The sequence below is a fragment of the Phyllostomus discolor genome, chromosome 14, assembly GCF_004126475.2.
Source record: "Phyllostomus discolor isolate MPI-MPIP mPhyDis1 chromosome 14, mPhyDis1.pri.v3, whole genome shotgun sequence".
Lineage (NCBI taxonomy): Eukaryota > Metazoa > Chordata > Mammalia > Chiroptera > Phyllostomidae > Phyllostomus > Phyllostomus discolor.
This window is the reverse complement of record NC_040916.2, coordinates 1,186,608-1,204,318: the sequence shown is the minus strand read 5'-3', so window position 1 is coordinate 1,204,318 and position 17,711 is coordinate 1,186,608. Positions and strand designations below refer to the sequence as shown.

The following is a 17,711-nucleotide window of genomic DNA, read 5'->3' as shown; positions in this document are numbered from 1 at the left end:
GTTTTGGGATTAGGATGATGTTGGCTTCATAAAAAGAGTTTGGGAGTCTTCCATCTTCTTGAAATTTTTGGAATAATCTGAAGGATGAGGGTTAGCTATTCCTTAAATGCTTTGCAAAGTTCTCTCTTGAAACCATTTGGTCCAGGGCTTTTGTATGCCAGAAGCTTTTTGATTACTGCTTCAATTTCATCATCTATTATTGGGTCTGTTCAGTCTTTCTGCTTCTTCATCATTCAGTTTTGGAAGAATATATGTTTCTAGAAAGTTGTCCATTTCACCTAGGTTTTCAAATTTCTTGGCATATAGTTCTTCATAGTAATTTCTTATAATCCTTTGTATTTCTGTGGTATCAGTTGTAGTCTCTCCTTTTTCATTTCTGATTGTGTTTATTTGAACCCTCTCTCTTTTTTCCTGCTGAGCCTGCTTTGAGGCTTGTCGATTTTAAAATTTTTTTTCAAAGAACCAGCTCCTGGGTTTATTGATCCTTAGAATTGTGCTTTTAGTCACTATGTTTTTAAATTCTGCTATAATCTTGGTTGTTTACTTCCTTCTACTTGCTCCGGGCTGTCTTTGTTGTTGTTCCTCAAGTTCTTGTAAGTGTAAGGTTAGGTTGTTTATTTGAAATGTTTCTATCTTTTTTAGGTAGGCCTGTATCACTTTGAACTTCCCTCTCAGGACTGCCTTTGCTGTGCCCAATAAGTTTTGTATTGTTGTGAGTTCATTTTCATTTGTTTCCGGAAACTTCTTGATTTCTTCCTTGATCTCATTCTTGACCCATTCACTGTTTAATAGCGTGCTATTCAATCTCCATGAGTTTGAGTGTTTTTGAGTTTTTTCCTTGAAGTTGGTTTCTAGTTCAGTCCCTTATGGTCAGAGAAAATATTTGATATGATTTCAATATTCTTGAATTTGTTGAGGCTTGTTTTGTGTCCTATCATGTGGTCTACCTTTGACAATGTTCCATGTGCATTTGTAAAGAATGTTTATTTTGCTTCTTTGGGATGAAAGGCTCTCTATATATCACTTAAGTCCATTTGATCTAGGGCATTGTTCAATGCCACAATATCTTTGATGTTATTTTGTTGGAAGATTTATCGATTTTTGACAGTGGAGTGTTGAAATCCCCTACTATGATAGTGTGGCTGTCTATATCTTTCTTGAAGTCTTCCAAGATTTTTCTTATGTATTTGGGTGCTCCTATGTTGGGTGCATATATAGTTACAATGTTTATGTGTTCTTGATGGATTCTTTTCTTGAGTATTATGAAGTGTCCTTCTGGGTCTCTTTTCATGGCCCTTGTTTTGGAGTCTATTTTGTCTGGTATGAATATTGCTACCCAGGCTTTTCTTTCCTGTCCATTTGCTTGGAGTATTTGTTCCCAGCCCCTCACTTTCAGTCTGTGTAAGTCTTTTGTTCTAAGGTGGGTCTGTTTTTGGCAGCATATGTGGGTGTCATAATTTCTTATCCATTCAGTTCTTCTATGTTTTTTTGCTTGGAGCATTTAATTCACTTATGTTTAAGTTTATTATTGATAGTTATTTGTTCATTTTTTCCTCTTGGTACATGTGTTCCTCTCTCTTTCATTCCTTTCCTTTGTCTTCTTATAGTAGTCTCTTCAGTAAATCTTTTAGGGCTGGTTTGGTCAATATGTACTCTTTCAGCCTTCTTTTATCTGGCAAAATGCTTACTTTACCTTCCATTTTAATTGAAGCCTCACTGGGTATAGTAACCATGGTTGCAGACCTTTGTTTTTCATTATTTCTTATATCTCTTTCCATTCTGTTCTGGATTGCAGTGTTTCTGTTGAGAAATCAGCTGCTACCCTTATCAGGGACTATTTGTATGTTATTTCTGGTTTCTCTCTTGCTGGTTTTAAGAATCTTTGTTTTTAATACTTGGCATTTTAATAATGATATGTCTTGGCATTGACCTCTTTGGGTTCATCTTGATTGGGACTCTCTGTGCTTACTGATTTGCATGTTGTTTTTCCTCTCTAGTTTTGAGAAGTTTCCTGTCATTATTTTTTCAAACAGGGTTTATATCACTTGTTCCTTTTCTTCTCCTTCTGGTGTTCCTATGATTCAAGTGTTGTTGCATTTCATGTTATCTCAGAGTTCTCTTAAGTTATCTTCATATTTTTTTGAGTCTTTTTAGTGCAGATGCTCTACCTTGGTGTTTGTTTCCACCTTGTCTTACAGTTCATTAGCTCAGTCCTCTGCTTCATCCAGCCTGCTTGTAATTCCTTCTGGTGTGTTTTTCATTTCTAAGATTTTATTGTTTATTTCTTCCTGGTTTTTGTTTATAGTTTCTATTTCCTTTTTCATATTGTTGTAGTTCTCACTCAGTTTCTTGTAGGTGTCTGTGAGTTCCTTGGGCATCTTTATAATCATTATTTTGAATTCTATATCTCATAGTTTGCTTACCTCCATTTCATTTAGCTTTTTTAGTGGGGAGTCTTCCACTCCTTTTGATTGCAGATTCTTTTTGTCTCTCCATTTTAGATGACTCATTTTGTTTGTTTCTGTGTTTCCTGAGGTTTGCTTTGCTTGCTGTCTTTGTAGGGTGAACTTCTATAGTAGAAATTCTATGGGATTCAGTGGTGTGGTATTTTTGATTTCCTTGTCTGGAGACTCTAGGGTTGACCTTTATTCTGTTTGTGTGGGCTCTTTTGTTGTACTTGGTTTTTTACTTTTTGGTGGTTCCCTTATTGGTGGATTCTCTCCTTCAGCAGGTATACTTATGTTCTCAGCTCCCACCTATTCTTGTGTTTGATCAGTGTCAGGAGGTAGGCAAAATAAATTAAGACAGAGGGAGAGTATTTTAAGTTATTAAAAGTATCAACAAGTAGAGAAGAGATAGGATATTCTTTGGATAGGTATAGCATTAACTTTGATATTTCACCCAACTAGCCATTTTTTAAAAGGTGAAAGAGAGATGAGACTCTTGTTAGAGGGGAGAGAGGAGGATTGTGAGCTGAATCTGGAAAACAGCGTGCTTGTTTAAAGTTAGATGATGATATATAGTGGGGGTAAAAAATAGAAAGAAGGTATAGTATGTGAGAGAAGAGAGTTAACTACAACCATAATGAAGCTCAGGAATAAAGTCAAATCAGCTAAGATCAGGAAGTGGTGCTGTGTAGTACATATAACTGTATGGAACAACAGTTATTTACAATAGGACTGGAACAACAATAATATGACAAGACGTATGTGATTTGGATAACAAGAATAGAAATTACATGATCAAGAGTAGAGTGTTATTGGAATAGGAGTGAAGTGAAAGCAGGGAAATTAAAATACAATATGAAAGAGATAGTAAGGAAAACCAGTCAAAAAATGCAACTAAACAGATAAATAAAACATAGAAAACTAAACAGAAAGAAGAGAAATTAAAAAATACTAATAAAATAAAAGAAATAAAAATAATGAAATAATAATAATAATAATACAAATAAACAATAAAGGCAAGTTCTATGGGATAACAGAGTGAAATTTGTCTCAGTTTCTGTTTTTGGAATTAGCCTTGTATTCCCCTTTGGATTTGTCTCTGGACCTTTCACAACTCCATGTTTTATTGTCTCACTTGGGGGAAGAAAGAAAGAAAAAAAGAGAGAGAGGAAAGCAAGAATATAAGACTCCTTCTGAATTTAAACCTGCTGAGTGAGTTCTGCTGGTCTTCCTGGATACCACAGGAACAGTGGGGCTGGGCTTTGCTTTTCTCCAGTTTTATGGGTTTGTGAGAATGGGGGCCAGATCTGGGCAGCAATATTCATAGTTGTGTAGCCTTCAGCCCAGGTCCTCTGTGAGATGCTGGTCACGATCAGGTCTGTGCCTTTAATTCACCAGTTGCACCAAGATCCATGTGTTGCGCTTCCTCTTTGCTCTTTGCAAGCACATGATGGCTGGAGCACACTGCCAGGCAAGCAGTGCCAGTTAGCCTCCAGGCGCTGTGCCACTTGGCCTCCAGGCCAGCAGCATGAATCAAGCTCGGGCACACAGCTCAAATCAGTTTCGGGATGAGTGGTTCCACAAGCAGCCAGAATCAGCCTCAGGGCAAGCATCACCAGTCAGCCCGGGTGAGTTGCATGACTTAGCTGCCAGGCTATCTGCCAAAGTCTGGTGTAGGCAAGCAGTTTGATTAAGCCTCAGGGTGAGCAGGGCGAATCAATTGCCTGTCAAAGTGTAGGAATCAAGTGCCAATGTGGCTTGAATCCACTGTCAGGCCAGCAGACTAAAGGAAGCATGGGCATGTAACTCAAATCACCCTCTGAGCTGTGAGCCTTTTTTTTTTTTTTTTTTTTTTTTGAGTTAAAGCCTCTTGTTTAAGCCTGCTGTTAACAGGCACAGAGCTTTTTTAAAAATATATTTTATTGATTATGCTATTGCAGTTGTCCCATTACCCCCCCTTCATTTCCCTCCACCCTGCATACCCTCTCCAACCCACATTCCCCCCATTAGTTCATGTCCATGCGTCATAAGTTCTTTAGCTTCTGCATTTCCCATACTACTCTGCCCTCCCCCTATTTATTTTCTACCTACTGTCTATGGTACTTGTTCTCCATACCTTTTCCCCCTCTCTCCTCCTCCCATTCCCCTGTTGCTAACCCTCCATGTGATCTCCATTTCTGTGGTTCTGTTCCTGTTCTAGTTGTTTGCTTAGCTTGTTTTTGTTTTTCTTTTAGGTGTGGTTGTTAATAATTGTGAGTTTGCTGTCATTTTACTATGCATGTTTTTTTATCTTCTTTTTCTTAGGTAAGTCCCTTTAACATTTCATATAATAAGGGTTTAATGATCATGAACTCCTTTAACTTGACCGTATCTGAGGAGCACTTGATCTGCCCTTCCATTCTAAATGAAAGCTTTGCTGGATAGAGCAATCTTGGATGAAGGTCCTTGCCTTTGATGACTTGGAATACTTCTTTCCAGCCCCTTCTTGCCTGCAAGGTCTCTTTTGAGAAACCAGCTGACAGTCTGATGGGAACTCCTTTGTAGGTGACTGTCTTCTTATCCCTTGCTGCTTCTAGGATTCTCTCCTTCATTTTTACCTTGGCTAATGCAATTATGATGTGCCTTGGTGTGTTCCTCCTTGGATCCAACTTCTTTTGGACTCTCTGAGCTTCCTGGACTTCCTGGAGAAGGGAGATGAGTTGGGCCATGTCAGACCCTGACCCAGCTAGGGGTTAGAATGTTGGACTGTTGGAATGTTAGAATGTTGGACTGTGTGAATAGCTCTGTGCCTATTTCCTTTGCCAAATTGGGTAAGTTCTCCTTCTTGGCAAAGGAAATAGGCACAGAGCTTTTCACACAGCCCAACTTTATAAAAAGTCTGGAGACTATCCAAGTCAGGGTCTGACACAGCGCAACTCTTCTCCCTTCTCCAGGTGTCACCTGCTCCCCAATTTCTCTGATGATGATCTAGCTGATGTCCACAGTACCTGTGGGTGTACAGCACCTCTATGTGTCTCCCCCTTCATCTCTATCCACCCCCCAGCAACTTCAAGAATTCAGGTCTCTCCTGGTCCTTGGATGCCCTACCAGCTCTGGTAGGGATGGGAGCTGGTAATCTAACTTTCCTCCCAGTATCCTGCAGCAGGTGCCAGGCAGGGGGCCACAGCAGCTTATGTCCCTGCAGAGATCCCAGGGACCTTAGAGTCCCAATGCAATCTCCTCACCCTCTGTTTGTTCAATGTCCTGTACAATTTTTGGTCTCCAAATCCATACAATCTGAGATTTCATTGGCTGTTCACTCTGTTCCTCAGAAGACTGGCTAGGTGTTCCAGCTGGGCACAGGGAGAACTGGGCTCTGCTCCCACTTACCTTGCCACCACCTTCAGAAGCTCTTAATATTTTGTTTGAAAATCTATCCATTTTTAACAGTGGGGCTTTAAAATCCCCTACTATGTGTTGCTGCCTATATCTTTTTTGAACTCCTCCAAGATTTTTCTTATGTATTTGAGTGCTCCTATGTTGGGTGCATATATGTTTATGTTTATATATTCTTGATGGATTCTTCCCTTGAGTATTATAGGGTGTCTTTCTGGTCCCCTTGTTATGGCCCTTGTTTTGAAGTTTCTTTTGTTTAATATGAGTATTGCTACAAATTCAAGGTGGATAAAAGACTTAATTATAAGTCATGACACCATAAAAGTCCTACAGGAGAACATAGGCAGGAACATCTCAGATATTCCATGCAGTAATATTCTCATCAACATGCCCCCTAGAGCAAGGGACATAAAGGAAAGAATAAACAAATGAAATCTCATCAAAATAAAAAGCTTCTGCACAGCTAAAGAAAACAGCATTAAAATGAACAGAGAACCAACTGTATGGGAGAATGTTTGCCAATGATACCTCAACAAGGGTTTGATCTCAAAAATATATAAGAACTCACACAACTCCACTCCAGAAAGACAAAAAACCCAATTACAAAATGTGCAAAAGATTTGAACAGACACTTCTCCAAGGAGGACCTACAAAGGGTCCAGAAACATATGAAATGATGCTCAGCATCACTAACTATAAGAGACATGCCAATTAAATCCACAATGAGATGCCACTTCACACCAGTCAAAATTGCCATCATAAACAAAGCAACAAACAAGTGTTGGAGAGGATGCAGAGAAAAGGGAACCCTAGTGCACTGTTGGCTGGATTGTAGACTGGTGCAACCAGTATGGAAAACAGTATAGGATTTCCTCAGAAAACTAAAAATGAAACTGCCTTTTGACCCAGCAATTCCACTGCTGGGACTATATCCTAAGAACACTAACACACCAATCCAAAAGAACCTATGCACCCCAATGTTCATAGCAGCACAATTTACAATAGCCAAGTACTGGAAGCAACCTAAGTGCCCTTCAGTAAATGAATAGATCAGAAAACTACAGTACATTTACACAATGGAATAGTGTGCAGCAGACAGAAAGAAGGAACTCCTACCCTTTGTGGGAGTTTGTATGGGACTGAAGAGCATTATGTTAAGTGAAATAAGCCAGGTGGTGAAAAACAAATACCATATGATCTCAACTGTAAGTGAAACCTAATCAACAAAAAATGAGCAAAATATAACCAGAGGCATTGAAATTAAGAAAAAATGACAGTAACCAGAGTAGAAGTAGGAGGGGATAATGGGGGGGGAGGGTTTTCAGAAACATGTAAAAAGGACATAGGGACAAAATAAAGAGGGATAGGATCAAGGGTAGGGAGTGGGGATGGCTGGGTTGTAGGTGGAGTTGTGGGGATAAAATGGAGACAACTGTACTTGAACAACAATTAAATTTTTATAAAAAGGAAACAAAAAAGAAAAACATCATATGTGTCTGTTCTAGATAGTTCATAGAATGAGTGATGCTCATTCTTAATGATACAGCTGGACATTTACAGCTTAATCAACTGATGAGAACATTGGCATTATTCTTTTATTCTGTGTATCTAATATGACACTGAAATGGATACTGAACTGGGAATGTTATACATCACCTACCATGGTTTTATTCCTAATTAATTCTTCCTTTGTTGTAAAAAATTAAATTGGCAAGAACCATATGATTTCACTCATGTGTGGTATGAAACTGAAAGCAACAATGCCTCTGGGAAGTGGGGGTGGCTGGGGTGGGGGTAAAATGGGTACAACTATACCTGAACAACAATAAAAAATGTGAAAAAATCTGAAAGCAATAAATAAAACTCATAGATACAGACAATACTATAGTGGTTACCAGAAGGAAGGGAGTTTAGGGTGTAGAATGGTAAAGGGAACCAAATAAATATATGACAGTCTTCTTCTATATATAGAAGATTGACTTTGGGTGATGAACACACAATGCAATATACAGATTATATATCATAGTATTGTACACTTGAAACATAATTTTATTAAACAATGTCACCCAAATAAATTTAATTAGATTTTAAAATGAAACAAAATTAAAATATTATTAATTATTTGGAAATACAATTAGGAATATACTAGCAAATCAAATTATTTTGTTTATTTCCTATTAATCTGCCTCATCATGTTTCTCTTCAACAAACATGCTTCTTCTTAATAAGCATGGGAAACAGCATTGTACATGGGACAATAAATAAATGAATTAGGAAAACAACTTTGTACATAGGACAATAAGTAGGATAGTTTAGAAACATTTTTAAAAGCAGTAATATAATATAATCTTGCCTATGTAGTTTTATACTGTACTTAACAGTGAAATTCAAATATTTTACACTCAGAACCAATCCAACTGCTATTATTTCCATTATGTCAATGGAAAGCCACCTCTTTATAACCTCTTTTTGTTAAAAAGCCACCTTTTTAGGTATAACTCATTCTACCTAAATATATTAGTAGATAAAATTAATAAAGGCCATGAAGTTTATGTATGTATATATGTGAATGTGTATATACATATAATTTTCACTTTTATTGAAAGAGAAACATTAGTTTATATTCTTGAGCAAAGAAGAGAATATACAGTGGGGCAGCTGTGAATGTATACTTAGCTTGTGGACACCTGAGACAAGCCTGGCTCCTGGAGACCACACCTAGAAGCTCTTTTCTCCAAATATACTGGAGGACTCCTAGATTGCTGTTCTCAGGATGAAATGTGTCTGGCTCCCTGTGTTCAGGATGAACATAGTGCAATCTTGTACATGAGTGCTCCTGGCTTTCTGGACTTTGGACTTGGACTAACCATCAGCTCCCTTGAATCTCAGAGTTTAGACCCATACTGAATTAATACCACCAGCTTTCCTCATTCTGATGTATATTCATTTTCCCATTCTTAAAATCCTCTTATTCTCTATCCACCTTTATCAATTTTTGCCTGTTTGTTGTGGATATGGTGGTGGTAGTGGCATTTCTTCAATTTTATTTCTAGACCTTTACTATTTTTGTGTTTTAAACCTCAAATTTTATTGTTTCCCTCTCCTACTTGATTTTGCCTTTCTCTTGTTCTTTTTTATTTTAAACTTTAAATTTTTCCCTGTATTAGCCTTGTTTTATTCCTCCCTCTTAGTATTCCTTTTCCCTCTTTCCTCTCAAAATCATTTCTCTTTCCTCTAGACATCATCATTTAAGATTTTTTTCTGTCTTCTTGCCTTCTTATTTCCACTTCACCTATATTAATCTTTTCTCATGCATTGTTGATAGTGCTGTGGTGAATTTTTTTCCCTTAAATATTTTTCCTATATTTTTCTTTCTCTTATCATATATGTATAAATTTCTGTTTAAACCTAATACTATATGCTTCTCTTCTCTTACTCCATTCCCCTTATTCCCTACCTTTTTTACTTATGATGTAAAACTTTCTTTCTTTCTTTCTTTGCCTTGTCTCTATTCCCAGCTCTTATCATTACCCCTCACTTTACCCTCTCATAAGCATTTTACTTTCAGTCAGTCATGTCACATTTGTTTTCCCTTTCTTATAATAGTCTTAATCTCTTTACACATTTATTAATATTGGCTTCCTTGCTGTTGATAGTGTGATTGTGGGTGGGGGATATTTTTGCTGTCGTAGGTTTGTTTTCTGAGCTGCTTAATTTTGTTCTGGCAGCACATGTACAACAGCATACAAGATGTGCTGGGCAGAATGACTCTCAGTCAGCAAATCAGAGGGAAAGACCTACCAAAGAATGACCCAACAACAACCAAAACCCAGTTATGGCCAGAGATCCAAAATAAATAGCATAAAGGACACCCAAGAGATCAGGAGATCAAGGAGATAGCACCACTGAATTCCACAAGTCTCTTACCACAGAAGGTCACACCATAAAGACAGGAAGTCAAAGTAGGTCAATCTAATAAACAGAAACAAACAAGAAGAGTCACCTAAAATGGGGAAACAAAAAGGCCTCAATTGAAAGGAAAGGAGACATCCTCAGAAAGATGGTTAAGTGAAATAGAGGCAAGCAAACTATCAGACATTGAGTTCAAACTAATAGTTATAAGGATGATCATGAGCTCAATTAGAATTGCAAAGAACTCCAGGGAAGCTACTGGGAACTAGCTGCAAACTACAACAGCATGAAAGAGGACATAGAAGCTATCAATAAGAGCCAGGAAGAAAGGAAGAATACAGTACCTGAAATGAAGAATAGAGTAGGAAGAAAAGCCGATTAAATGAAGCAGAGATCAAATCAGCGAGCTATAGAAAAAGGTAGAAAAAAATTCCCAGACAGAGCAACAAAATAAAAAAAAATATTCAAGAAAGAACACAGATAATATAAGGGAGATTCAGGACAACATGAAACATAATAATATCTGTATCATAGGAATACCAGAAGGAGAAGAAGAGGAGTAAGATATGGAAAACTTGTTTAAAGAAGTTATGACAACAAACTTCCCTAACTTAATGAGAGAGAAAAGTTACATGAGTCCAGAAGCACAGAGGGTCCCAATCAAGATGAACTCAATGAGACCTACTCCAAGACATATCTTATTAAAATGGAGAAATTTAAAGTTAAAGAGAGTATCTTAAAGGCAGAAAGGTGAGACAGCTAGTAACATACAAGGGAAGTCCAATAAGGCTAGGTGATTACTCATCATAAACTCTACAAGCCAGAGGGAATGGCAAGAAATATTCCAAGTAATGAAAAGCAAAGGCCTGCAACCAACTACTCTACCCAGTAAGGCTCCCATGTAAAATGGAAGGAAAAATAAGGAGTTTCCCAGACAAAAAAAAAAAGGTAAAAGAATATATATCCACCAGACCAGCATTGCAAGAGATACTAGAGGGACTGCTTTGAGAAGATGAAGACAAAGGGTGGAAGATGGGAACAAAGGGTGGAAGATGGGAACAAAGGGAAAAATAGCAAAAATAAGTTCCTATATATAATAACCTTAAATGTAAATGTATTAAATGCTTCAATTAAAAGACTTACAGTAGTTGAAGGATAAAAAAAGAAAGAAAAGAAAACATGACCTGTATATATATACTGCCAAGAGGAGATCTACCTGACAACAAAAGATCTACACAGGCTGAAAGTGAAGGAATAAAAATTTTCCAAGCAGATGGACATGAAATAAAATCTGATGTAGCAATGCTTATATCAGACAAAACAAATTTCAAACAAGGGCCAAAAAAAGGAAACAAAGCAGAACCTGCATAATACTGAAGGGAATAATCCATCAAGTAGATATAACCCCTGTAAACATATATGCACCCAAAAGAGGAGCACCTAAATATGTAAGAAAAATCTTGGAGGACTTCAACAAAGACATCAACAGTAATACACTCATATATCGGGATTTTAATATTCCATTATCAACAATGGATAGATCTTCCAAGCAAAGATTCAACAAGGATATTTTGGCATTGAACAACACTCTAGATCAAGTGGATTTAATTGGTATACACAAAAATTTTCACCCTAAAGAATCAAAATATACATTCTTTTTAAAAGCACGTTGGACATTTTCAAAGATAGATCACATGGCTGGACATGAAAAAAAACCCTCAACAAATTCAAGAAAATTGAAATCATGTCAAGCACCTTCTCAGATCACAATGTCTTGTAACTAGAAACCAATCTCAAGGAAAAAAACTAAAAAATATTCAAATTCATAGAGACTGAATAACATGCTATTAAATAATGAATGGGTTAACAATAAGATATAGGAAGAAGTCAAAACGTTTCTGGAAACAAAGAAAATGGACACACAATAGTCCAAAACCTATGGGAGACAGTGAAGGCAGTACTGAGAGGGAAGTTCATAACAATACAAACCTCCCTGAAAAAGAAAAAAATCAAATAAACAACATAACCTTCATCTACAAGAACTAGAGGAACAACAAAAAAAGCCTAGAGCATGTAGAAGGAAGGAAGTAATCAAGAACAGAGTGGAATTAAATGACATACAGACTAAAAGAATAATTCAAAGATAACATAAGTAAAATTGGCAAGCCTTTAACTAGACTCATCCAGAAAAAAAGAAAGAGGAGTCAAATAATAAAATCATAAAAGAAAGAGAATATATTAAAACTGATACCACAGAAATACAAGGTATTGTAAGAAAATACTATGAGCAATAAAATGCCAAGAAACTTGACACCCTGGGCCAACTGGATAAATTTCTAGTAGTATATATCTTACAAACCTAAATCAAGAACAAGCAGAATGCCTGAATAGACTGGTATAGTGAACAAAGCAGTAATCAAAAAAAAACTCCTGTCACACAAAAGCCTTGGATGAGATGGCTTCACAGGTATATTTTACCAAACAATTAGGGAATCACTAACTCCTATCTTTCTCAAACTATTCCAAAGAATTCAAGAAGACAGAAGACTTCCATATTTTTTTTATGAAGCTGGTATTATCCTAATTCCCAAACCAGAAAAAGACACAAGAGATAAAACTATAGGTCAATATTGCTGATAAATATGGATGCTAAAATCATCAACAAAATATTGGCAAACCAGATCCAGCAATATATTGAAAATGTTATACAACAAATAGCAAAAAGAAAAATAAAATATCTAGGAATAAACCTAACCAAAGAGGTAAAAGACCTATATTTAGAAAACTACATAATACTGAGGAAAGAAATCAAGGAAGACACAAACAAATGGAAACATATACCGTGTTCATGAATTGGAAGAATTAATATAATCAAAATGTCCATACTACCCAAAGCAATTTACACATTCAATGCAATTGCTATTAAAGTACCAATGGCATATTTTACAGACATAGAACAAACACTGGAAAAATTTATATGGAATCATAAACGACCCTGAATAGCTGCTGCAATTTTGAGCAAGAAGAGTAAAGTAGGAGGGATCACAATACCTGACACTAAACTATACTAGAAGGCCACTGTAATCAAAACAGTCTGGTACTGGCATAAAAACAGGCACATGAACCAATGGAAGAGAACAGAGAGCCCAGAAATAAACCCAAGTCTCTACGGTCAATTAATATTTGACAAAGGAGGCAGCAACATAAAATGGAGTAAAAATAGCCTCTTCAACAAATGGTGTTGGGACAACTGGACAGCTACATGCAAAAAATGAAAGTGGAGCACCAACTTACACCTTATACAAAAATAAATTCAAGGTAGATAAAAGACTTAAATATAAACCATGACACCATTAAAGTCCTAGAGGAGAACATAGGTTGGAAAATCTCAGATATTTCATGCAGAAACTTTTTTACTAACATGTCCCCTAGAGCAAGGGACATAAAGGAAAGAATAAACAAATGGGACCTCATCAAAATAAAAAGCTTCTGCACAGCTAAAGAAAACAGTATCAAAATTAAAAGGGAACCAACTGTATGGGAAAACATATTTGCCAATGATACCTCAGACAAGGGTTTAATCTCCAAAATATATAAAGAACTTACATGACTACACTCTAAGAAGACAAGTAACCCAATTAAAAAATGGGCAAAGGACTTGAACAGACACTTCCCCAAGGAGGACATACAGAAAATCCAAAGACACATGAAACGATGTTCAATATCGGTAGTTATCAGAGAGATGCAAATTAAAACCACAATGAGATGCCACTACACACCAGTCAAAATGGCCGTCATAAACAAAGCAACAAACAACAAGTGTTGGAGAGGTTGTGGAGGAAAGGGGTCCCTAGTGCACTGTTGGTGGGACTGCAGACTGGTATGAGCACTAGGGAAGGCAGTATGGAACTTCCTCAGAAAACTAAAAATGGATCTGCCTTTTGACCCAGCAATTCCACTGCTGGGACTATATCCTAAGAACACTAAAACGCCAATCCAAAAGAACCTATGCACCCCAATGTTCGTAGCAGCACAATTTACAATAGCTAGGTGCTGGAAGCAACTTAGATGCCCATCAGTAAGTGAATGGATCAAAAAACTATGGTACATTTACACAATGGAATTCTATGCAGCAGAAAGAAAGAAGGAGCCCCTACCCTTTGCAATAGCTTGGATGGAGCTGGAAAGTATTATGCTAAGTGAAACAAGCCAGGCAGTGAAAGACAAATACCATATGATCTCACCTTTAACTGGAACCTAAACAACAAAACAAAGAAACAAACAAAATATAACCAAAGACACTGAAACAGAGAACAGGGTGACAGTGACCACAAGGGAGAGAAGAGGGAATTTCAGGGGAGAGTGGGAAGGGTTTACAGGAACAAATTTAAAGGACACATGGACAAAAACTAGGGGGAGGGTGGTAATGAGAGGGGAGGGGGGCGGGTTGGGTGTGTAGGCTGGATTGGGAGTCAAAGGGAGAAAACTGTACTTGAACAATCATTAAAATAAAAAAAATTTAAAAAAGAAAATGTTATACAACAAGATTAAGTGGGATTCATCCCAGGGATGCAAGGATGGTATAATAATACTTTCAAATCAGGAAATATAATACACCACATAAACAAAACGGAAGATAAATATTACATGATCATATCAACAGACACTGAAAAAAACACTTGATAAAGTAGAGCATCCATTTATGAATAAAAAATCTCAGCAAAGTGGGAGTAGAAGGAGCATACCTACACGTAACAAATGCTGTACACAATGGAATGCTATGCTGCAAAAGGAAGGAACTCCTACCTCTCACAGCAGTGTGGATGGAACTGGAGAGTATTACTAGAAGTGAAGTAATCTAGGCAGCAAAAGACAGATACCATATGATCTATCTTATAACAGCCGCCTAATTATCAAAATAAATAAATGATCAAAATAGAACCAGAGGCATGGAGACAAGAACAGACATAAAGTGACCAGGTGGGAAGGGGAATGGTTATATTGAGGAAAGAAACAGAAGTGTCTAGTCAAGTAAGAGGTATAAATAACCCATGGATGTGGACAACAGGGTGGGGATTCACTGTGGAAGTGAGTGGTTTCAGGGCAAGGAGAGCAAGGGGGGAAATTGGGGCAACTGTAATAGAACAATAAATAAAGAAGAGAATGTACATAACTAGACAGGCAAAGGAAATAAGTAGAAGGCTGTTACATCTGTGCATATGGTAGAAATCAATATATTATTTTAATTGTGTAAATCAGAAATTTTGCTGAAAGCCTTTGGTACTAATTATCTTTGTGATTACTGACACCAGAGTGTTACCACCTCCTCAACCCCAGCCATGCACACTCTCAGAAAACCATTTTTCTAGAATTCCTCTGAGGTTTAAACTCTGTTTTTTATTCCTCATTTGCAGAGAGAAGTTGGTACGAGTGAGCTCCCAGGACTATGGGAGAGACCTACAGGGGGTTCAGAACTTACTGAAGAAGCACAAACGTCTAGAAGGGGAGCTAAAGGCACATGAACCTGCCATCCAGGTAGGAATAATAAAATGTGAAAACTAGAAGGGCAGAGAAGTCTAATAGGCCTTCACGTTATGGACAAATAGGATGATTCTACAAAATGTGAAATTGGCATGTCACCCAGAGTTAGTCATGAAGTGTTATTCAAGTGTACCTTTCTCCTCCACATTTTGTATCCTATAAATAGAAGAATTCTACATAGGAAGCCCTGCTCTTTCCTAGAAGGAGCAATTTTAACACTCCAGGTCTCAACTGTTGACAGGATGCAGGTTAGAACATTAGGAAAAGCTGTACTTAAGCTGAGCCATATTAAAAAAAAAGGCAACTCTGGTTCTGGCTTGGCAGCAAGGTCACACTATGAGTATGAATAATCTATGAGGCAGAACATGCAGAGTATCTTAGTACAAATGCCAATGTATGTTTCCAAATATTTGCGTTAGTTTAGCATGATAAATGTTACTACAGCTTTTGTTATTCTTCCAGGATTTTTAAGACCACCCAATTACCATAGAGTTAAAAAATAATTTGGCTATAAAGGACCCATGGACAAGGACAGCGGGGAGGAGGATTGAATGTAGGAGAGATGGGGTGGGTAGGGCAGGGAAGAGCATGGGGGAAAATGGGGACAACTGTAATTGAACAATAAAAAAAGCTTAGTATAAAATATAGTAATAAAACTAAGAAATGTTTTAAGCATTTTTTAAAAAAAAGAAATAACCTAATTAGGTACTTTGCCAGAGAACTGTATATAAATTGGGAGAGGTTGTGGGATAACACAACATGGGTGCGGGGTATTCTTCAGAATGTGCTGAATATGGCAGAGGGGCTGGGAGACAAGGCTGCTGTGGAGCGAGAGGAGATCCAGGAGCGGCTGACTCAGTTTGTTCAACACTGGGAAAAGCTCAAAGAGTTGACTAAGGCTCGGTGAGTTGGGTATTGGAGTCAAAATTCTCTTCCTGTGTTGCAAGTATTGTTCTATTGTTGAGGAGAATACTTAAGTGTTTCCTCAGCATTTCTCCCTAGCTACATATCTCTATCTTCCAAGTCCTTCCTCAAATGCAGTCTTCCTTGAAGCTTTCTCCCATTTAGACCCAGGTAGAGTGATTGCTGCCTTTGTGTTCTAAATATACCTCTACTCCCTACACTTACTTGCAATTGTCTTTTCTCATTATTGGCCTAAGTATGTTACCCTTTATACTAGGTTATTTGCCACATGTCTGTTTCTTATATTGCCCCCTTTTTAGCATTGTGTGCAGCACTTAAGAGTAAAAGGAAGATTTTCTCCTTTATAGCCATGCATTTAAAAATAATATATAACCAAATAAATAATTTCTTCCTAAAATTTCATGTATGTTGGTAATAGAAAGACATTTCTTCCTGGGAAATAAGCACTTTGTACTTTGCACTTTGTAGAGCCTATGTTGTGTAAAAAGAAAGACAGTTTTAGAGTAGTAAGAGACTCTGCTTCACTGTTATTATTCTCCAACTCCAAAGTCTTGGCATTTTTTTACTTTTTTGTTGGCTTCTTTTTTTTAAGATTTTATTTATTTACTTTTAGAGTGGAAGGGAGAGAGAAAGAGAGAAAGAGAAACATCTATGTGTGGTTGTCTCTTGTGCGCCCCCTACTGTGGATCTGGCCTGCAATCCAGGCATGTGCCCTGATTGGAAACTGAACCAGCGACCCCTTGCTTCATAGGCCAGCACTCAATACACTGAGCCACACCAGCCAGGGCTGTTTGGACAAGATTTCCTTTACCCCACAAAGAATCCTAGAGAGTAGATGAGGCCACAAAACTGAACTTGTGGGTCAAGGGTCTTCCCCTGTCCAGAGATGATCATCACAGCTGACTAGCAGACACTTATGTACTCACTTGTTCTGTGGTCCAGTTCAACTGCGGCTGCCTTGAGAGATTGTGACCTTTGGCTCCACTTCCACTGCTTGCTAATTTTCTCTTATCTTTATTGGGGTGTACTGCTCTGTTATAGAGGGCTTCGGTTGGAAGAGTCCCTAGAATACTTGCAATTTATGGAGAATGCTGAGGAAGAGGAAGCTTGGATCAATGAAAAGGAAGAAATGGTTGCCCAAGGGTATTCTGGAGACACATTGGCTGCTACTCAGGTGAGCAATAGGCTGAAGAGATTCATTTTCTTTTCTTTAATATGAACCTCTTCTTAGTCAGTGTTTTTACCTTTAAAATTAAAAGCTCCTAGTGGGACAAAAAGACTTCAAGGTAAGCTCTTAATATAAGATGTTCTTGATACATGATATTTCTCTGGTAGATGTAGTATTTCATAGAAATGTATACATTTCAATCTGGACAAACCCTTATGTATTACCTTGATCAACACTCTTATTTCAAAATCCAGAAGACCATAGGGTTATATGGTAAGTTAGAAACAATGTTGGCATATTCTTTTGACTCTTTTTCTGGTAAGTTTGTCATTTTTGAAAAGTGA

The 17,711-nt window shown here is 37.4% G+C and overlaps 1 protein-coding gene across 2 annotated transcripts in view; it reads left to right on the top strand.

The window, feature by feature from the left end:
- Nucleotides 1-17,711, top strand: part of SPTA1 (spectrin alpha, erythrocytic 1) — a 185,993-nt gene that overhangs the window by 125,070 nt on the left and 43,212 nt on the right. For both annotated transcript variants that reach the window (XM_036015014.1, XM_036015013.1), the window contains exons 37-39: nucleotides 15,149-15,269; nucleotides 16,057-16,178; nucleotides 17,241-17,373. In XM_036015014.1, coding sequence (XP_035870907.1) covers nucleotides 15,149-15,269; nucleotides 16,057-16,178; nucleotides 17,241-17,373 — 376 coding nt within the window. The remainder of the gene's footprint in view (nucleotides 1-15,148; nucleotides 15,270-16,056; nucleotides 16,179-17,240; nucleotides 17,374-17,711) is intronic.